A 6,191-nucleotide genomic window follows, 5' to 3' on the forward strand; every position below is an offset into this window, starting at 1 on the left:
GGGATGGAGTTAACTCCCTCCACTGCAGCTGGTGCAGTGCTGTGCTTTGGACTTCGTATGAGAACAATGTTGATAACACACAGATGTCTGGGCTGTTGCTGGGCAGCGCTTGTACTAGTCAAGGACTTTTCCAGCTTCACATGATCTACCGGGGGCACAAGGAGCCGGGAGGGGAGGGGGCACAGCCGAGAGAGCGGATCCAAACTGGCCAAAGGGATATTTCCGTATCATGCAATGTCATGCCCAGTGCGTTACCTGGGAGGGGCTGGCCGGGGGGGGAGGCAGCAATCGCAGCTCAGGGACGGGCAGCATCAGTCAGCAGGTGGTGAGCAGTTGTATCGTTTGTGTTTCTGGTTTTTTTTTTTCCCCCCTTTTTTCCTTTTCCATTTTACTATATTACCACTATTGTTATCATAATCATTATTGTAATTATTGTAATTATTAAACTGTTCCTATCTCAACCCATAAGTTTTTTTGTGCTTTTGCTCCTCCGATTCTCCCCCCCATCCCACAGGGGTGGGGGGTGAGCAAGCGGCTGCCAGGTTTTTAGTTGCTGACTGAGGCTGAACCACGACACCAGAGATGGGGTATCCACAACTTCTCTGGGCAACCTGTCAATCAGACATCCTCTGCAACGATCAAACTTGCTTGTCCATAGCTGGTAAACAAGGTTATATGTTTTCCAAGAGCATTTTATACAGAAAACATGACAAGAAGCAGAACAGTGCATTGCACAGGTCAACAGAAACGTCCCCTTTGCTCAGAGCTCCAGGGGCAAAAAAGGCATGCTCTCTCTTCTTCCAGGGAATATTCTTGGTACACACAGAAAGCACATATGTAGCAACTCAGATTTCAAGAGCACTTTCTAGGAACAGCAATCTCAGAACCCACAGGGTAGGTTAAAGCTGCTGCTGCACTTTGCAGATGGAAAGGGAAAAAAGTCATGCAGACGTTACTTGCCTCAAACTCCCTACAGGGTCCAAGGTCTGGTCCCAACAGGGAACAGGAATTCCTAGATCTGACTCTGTAAACAGACACCTCCTTGCCTATAAATTCATGAATGTAAAAGGCCATTTGTCAGTCACTGCTCCTGTTCTGAAGAGTCCCTGACCTCAGGATTTGAGCCATTTGATTTAAAAAGCAAGAGACTTCTGTCCCAGCTGGTGCTCCCAAAGCAACACACCAGCTCCATGGCACAGTCCTGTGTTAAGATTTGGGTTATCCTCTCCACCATATCGCCATTGATAGCCAGGGATCGGAAGTGGTCAAAGTCATTCCTGCCCAGCTTCCGCAGGCGGCGTGCGGCTGCCCTATAGCACTTCCATGGCTGAGGTTCAATCAGCAGGTACTTGCAGAGAGCAGAGAGGAAGGACAGAAACTCCATCAGGCCACTATCCCCATGATTCAGGTGGATCCACATAGTCACAGACATACAAAAACCAATGTCAAAGGTGGAGCGGCCAAAGCGGCCCAGGTAGGAGCTCAGGAATGGCTCCCTGGCACTGGAGTCCATGATGTCCAGGTTGGCAAAGGATATGGAGGCAGGAAAGGGGCTGCACTGCTGAGCCCTCTCAATCAACACCGGATCAATGTCACAGCAGAGAAGGTTCAGATCCTTTCCAGCTGCAGGCTGGTCCAGGCTGCCTTCGCTTTCCTGAAGGCCAAGGAGATGCCTGTACAGAGCCACACTTAGCTCCTGCAGAAAGGAAAACAACAGGGGTTGACGGAGCCTGCCCTGCTTCATTAACACATCACCAAGCACACAGGACCCCACTCTCACAGCAAGGTATAACTGCCAAAGCTGGCAAAGCAAACAGAGCTTTCTCTCAATGAGGCTCAGAACAAGAAGCTCACTGACAATCTTCCTTTTTGTAGAAAAAAAACCCATCACAGTAGTCCCGACTATCAGAAAGTCAACCAGAGATTGGAATTAAACCTACATCACCCCATACTTGGGGTTTTGCTCCAAAACCTATGGGGAAAATGAGTTTTAGTAACAGGAATTTTGCTGGGTATCCCCATCCAACGTGGGGGAGAAGGCTCCACTGGTTTCCCTAGGTGAGCCTCAGAGTTCTCTAGGAACACTCAGAGCTATTTATAATGCCTAATTTAGAGTAACACTTTTCTGCTGCTGCTGCTAAAGTAAAAGACATTCCCTGACCATTAGATTGTAGCATAAGATAGTTAACATGAGAGCTTTCCTTCGAATTTCCTTTCGCAGAGTGTGCCATTAAGTGGAAAGCGTATTAATCTTTCATTAAAGGAGACCCCGACGAGTTAGTTCCTCAATGACACCGGCTACGAGCGCAGAGCCCACACAAGCAGGCAGAGAGTGTCCTCTAGTGGTGAACTACTTTGCATCTCGAAAGACCTGGACTGAGAACATTTTTACCTGACCCGTTTTACAAGTTCACCTGAAACAGGATCTAGAATTGTCCTTTAGAGAATGCCTCAGGTGGCCTTTCAAACCTTCTGGCTGGGGGAAGGGAAGCCATGGAAACAGCAGTACTTTTGTCCCCAGCCAGAATGCTGAATGAATAATTACTTCTAAGTTAATACATTGATAAAGTTTCCATCTGAAAAAAAAAAATCTTTAAACACAGTTAAATTAAACACTGCACCAGCGTGCATCAGAGATGCACAGATACTTCGGAGTTACAACACAGCAAAGCTGCACACTGTGGAAAAGCCATGAGAAAAAAGCTGAACTACATAAAGAAAGGCAATGAACTTTCAAAATGGGAAATTCTACAAGATTCATCATCTTTGTCACAAGATCTTCAAGAGCACGTGACCAGGATTTTAGTTTCAAGTTCTGTCTCATGGATAAATGATGTGATACTACAGAATACACAACAGATTATGGTTTCTAGCTTCAGCCTTGTCTAGTGCCCCTGCTCTTAGGGCAGTCCTATAGCAGCTCTCCAGTGCTCAGACACCCAGCAACCCAGGGCACTGCAGGCTTAAGCCTCAGTGGGAAAACAGACAGACCCACCAACACATGCTCCTAAACCAACTCTCAGCAACACACCAGCTCTGCCCCACCCCCGCCTTCATCCCAGCCTTCACTCTCCTCTCACAGAAGACCTGTTGAGGGGGCTTCCCACACACCAATGATCTGACCCCCACCAGTTTCTTGGTGCTCCCAAGTCCTGCTTTCCCGCTGTACCTTTTACACAGGCTCATCCCTACCCCAGGCTGCTACCCCCACCCCAGCCATTCCAGGCTATTTTGTTCCTCCCCAGCCCCCCAGGTCAGTGCTCCCCCCAGCCTTCCCCACTGCTCACCAACACCCCAGGCCACTGTCCCCATCCAGTCTTCTCAGTCTGCCTCATTATTCCCCAATGTCCCAGGGGAGTGTCCCCCCCCAACCTTCCCAGTCTTCCCTCTAACACTTCGGGTCACTGCCTGCCCCCACTTTGCTCCAATAACCCCAACACTCCACACCTGTACCTCCCCACCCTTCCAATCTGCCTCCCAACACGCCAAGCTCCTGCCTCCCCCAGTCCCCTCCGTTTGCTTCACTACCTCAGGTCACTGCCTTTCCCAGCCTTCCCAGTTTGCCCCACTGCCCCCCTCCCAGGCCCTCATCCCACCCCCAGTCTTCTCAGTTTGCCCCTCGACCCTAAACCAGTGCCCCATCCCCAGTCTTTTCCATAGGCCGGATTGTCCACCAGGGAAGTGCCTCCCCAGTCTGCCCCACTACCCCCTAATACCGCAGACCAGTGCCCCACCCCCCATCTTTCTCACAGCCTCCCAAAATCCCAGAGCAGTACCTCTCCTTAATCTTTCCCACAGGCCGCCAACACTCCAGACCAGTGTGTGTCCCGCAAGCCTTTCCAGCCTTCCCCACAGCCCAGACCACCACCCCAGCGTTTCCCCTCGCCCGCTCCCCCGCGGCCTACCCCTCCTGGTGCCCGTCGAGGCGCCCTCTTACCCCCGAGTTGCATCCCACATCGAGCCCCAGCAGCGGGCGGGCCGCCGCGGGGAACAGGCTCCGCAAGAGCCCGCCAGGCAGAAGGCTGACTCGCCCCTCGGGCGGGTGGAAGCGGGAATAATTGGGGAAGTTGCCGTAGGGAGCAGCACCAGGCTCCAAGGCAGGAGACCCTTCACTTATGGGCGCCGCCATTTTCCCCTCAGCCCCGCGCGCACCGGGCGGGGGCTGGGTGTGAGCAGAAACGTTCCGGGAGAGAAAAGTTCCGGGGGAGCGACCGCGCATGCGCTGACCTCCACTGGGGCGCGGGGGGACCGGCGGCCTTGGTGGGCCGCCTGCGGCAAGGCCACCCTCCCGCTGCCAACGGAACAGCGCAGCCCCAGCCCCCTACCCCAGCCTTTCCGGGTCCCTCTGAGTGAAAAGAAGAATTCTGAGAGATTTCGTGTAAAAACGCCCTGTCCGGGCCCCGTCACACCAGGGCAGGCTGAGGAGAGACGGCTCCAACACGTCACCTTTAGCCCTGCCACCTTTGCCCCAGCGTTGCCATGGCGACGCTGCGGCCTAGCATGGGGGCGCAGGCCTTGGTGGGGGGCTCGGGGGGAGCCACCGACCCTGAGAAACAGCCCATGTCGCTGTGGGTTGGTGACAGATAAAGGCTGGTGTCAAATAAAGCCTGAAATTTTATCTCAGCTTTCAGTCAGTGTCGGTGTCAAAACCCACCTGGGCAACCCAACCTCAGCCAGTGCTTCCCCATATATAAAAGCTTCTACAAACCTATAAAAATGTTATTCAAATCTATATATATATAAAAAAAACAACACACAAATGTTATTTAAATCACATTTAAATGTACAATTGCCCTGGCATTGCCCAGGCTCCCGTAGGCAGGCAGCTAGCAGGAGGTTTTGCAGCAGAAAATGAAAGCTCACGGTTAAAGGAGGGAAAGGTTTGGCATGGGGAAAATTTTAGGGTCAAGTTGACACAGGGAGCTTAGATATAATTTAGTGCTGATTTTTTTTTATCACAGGGTGAAGAGCAGAGGGCGCCAGGAGCTCAGAAATGCAGGTGAACAATTCCTGCCTGAATCAGGGCCCTTCTTGCATTTTGTTCTTGCCATGGAAGAGGCAAGCAGGGATCAGCAGGGATCCCCTGCACTGTGCCAAGGCATGGGCAGAGTTGGCATATAGACTCCACCCTTCCTCAAAATACCTCAAGCACGGAAGGGAAGAAAGGCAGAAATAAGTGAAAAATAAAAAATAAAATAATTTTTTAAAAATTCCCCCTTCTCCAGGTAGTGGAATTCAGGTTTTTTTGAGATCTCTGACTCTGTCTGGCTATATTTACGGCTCCCCTATTCCTGTCCTGCTTGCTACAGGCATGGGAAACAGCATGATCCCTTCTTTCCAGCATCTTTTACACCCCAATGAATCTCCATGTTTTCTCCCTTCTCCCACATCCCTGCATCCTACCTCTGAGGTCCCACTTTAAGTCAAATGAATTTTTGCCCTGTTCCTCAAAAGCCAAGTGTTGAAATTTGACTGAATCATCAGCCTTTTATCCCATTTGTGGTAATTACAGGAACAATTGGATACCCAAGGATTACAGGATACTTCATATAAATGCCCATGGCCACCTCATTGTTTGCATGGAAACGTTCCACTTCAGTTATTTTTCCACAGATGCTGTCCCACAGCAGAGCATCACCCAGCACAAGACAGGGCAGAATATTTCCTTGCTGCAGAAAATGCAATTGTGGGCAAGATGCTGTACCACACTGTTTGGACATGCTCCTTCAGAAACAAATCTCACACCTGCCTTCTGGGCACAGCTCCTTCCAAGGAGCAGAGGTCTGCTGCGACAAGATGCTGCAGTTGGGATTTCTCTCCCCAAGAGCTCTGACAGCCTGCACTAATCAGCACTTCAGAGCTGACAGATAGTTGTTTTCACCTCCCTGTGTGGGCATTAATTTAGGTCAAGTAAATTGCTCTCTGGAGGCATTTCTTTTTCCCAATGACTCTAAAGAAAGCTTAGTACATCAGGTTACTCTCCAGAGCTATAGAAAATGCCCTCTGAAGTGTTGTAAGTGCCTTACAACACTTGCTTACCCCCACTTACTTGTGGCCGCTTAAACCAAGTCTAAAAGCAAGCAGGATCCTCACCCAAGGAGCCCTTTGGCCCTCTCATCTCAAATACTTCTCACACATGATGCCTATGCTGGAGCCATGTGCATTTTATTACTTTGTGTAGTATGCATTCC

At 50.6% G+C, this 6,191-nt stretch overlaps 1 protein-coding gene across 1 annotated transcript; it reads right to left on the reverse strand.

Annotated features, from left to right (window-relative positions):
* Positions 1-301: 301 nt before the first annotated feature.
* LOC142048724 (RNA 5'-monophosphate methyltransferase-like) lies at positions 302-4,438 on the reverse strand. The gene is made up of 2 exons (XM_075075890.1): positions 3,938-4,438; positions 302-1,696 (listed from the first exon to the last, which is right to left on the reverse strand). The coding sequence occupies exons 1-2, from the start codon at positions 4,217-4,219 to the stop codon at positions 1,082-1,084; spliced, it is 897 nt and encodes a 298-aa protein (XP_074931991.1). The 5' UTR covers positions 4,220-4,438; the 3' UTR covers positions 302-1,081.
* Positions 4,439-6,191: the final 1,753 nt, after the last annotated feature.

This window comes from Phalacrocorax aristotelis, chromosome 26 (genome assembly GCF_949628215.1).
Source record: "Phalacrocorax aristotelis chromosome 26, bGulAri2.1, whole genome shotgun sequence".
Lineage (NCBI taxonomy): Eukaryota > Metazoa > Chordata > Aves > Suliformes > Phalacrocoracidae > Phalacrocorax > Phalacrocorax aristotelis.

Excerpts from the sequence above, each read along its gene's own strand:
- LOC142048724 (XM_075075890.1), bottom strand. The coding sequence starts at position 4,219 with ATGCGCGGTCGCTCCCCCGGAACTTTTCTCTCCCGGAACGTTTCTGCT. Across the intron at positions 1,697-3,937 it reads ATGTGGGATGCAACTCGGGG|GAGCTAAGTGTGGCTCTGTA; the intron begins GTAAGAGGGCGC and ends TCCTTTCTGCAG.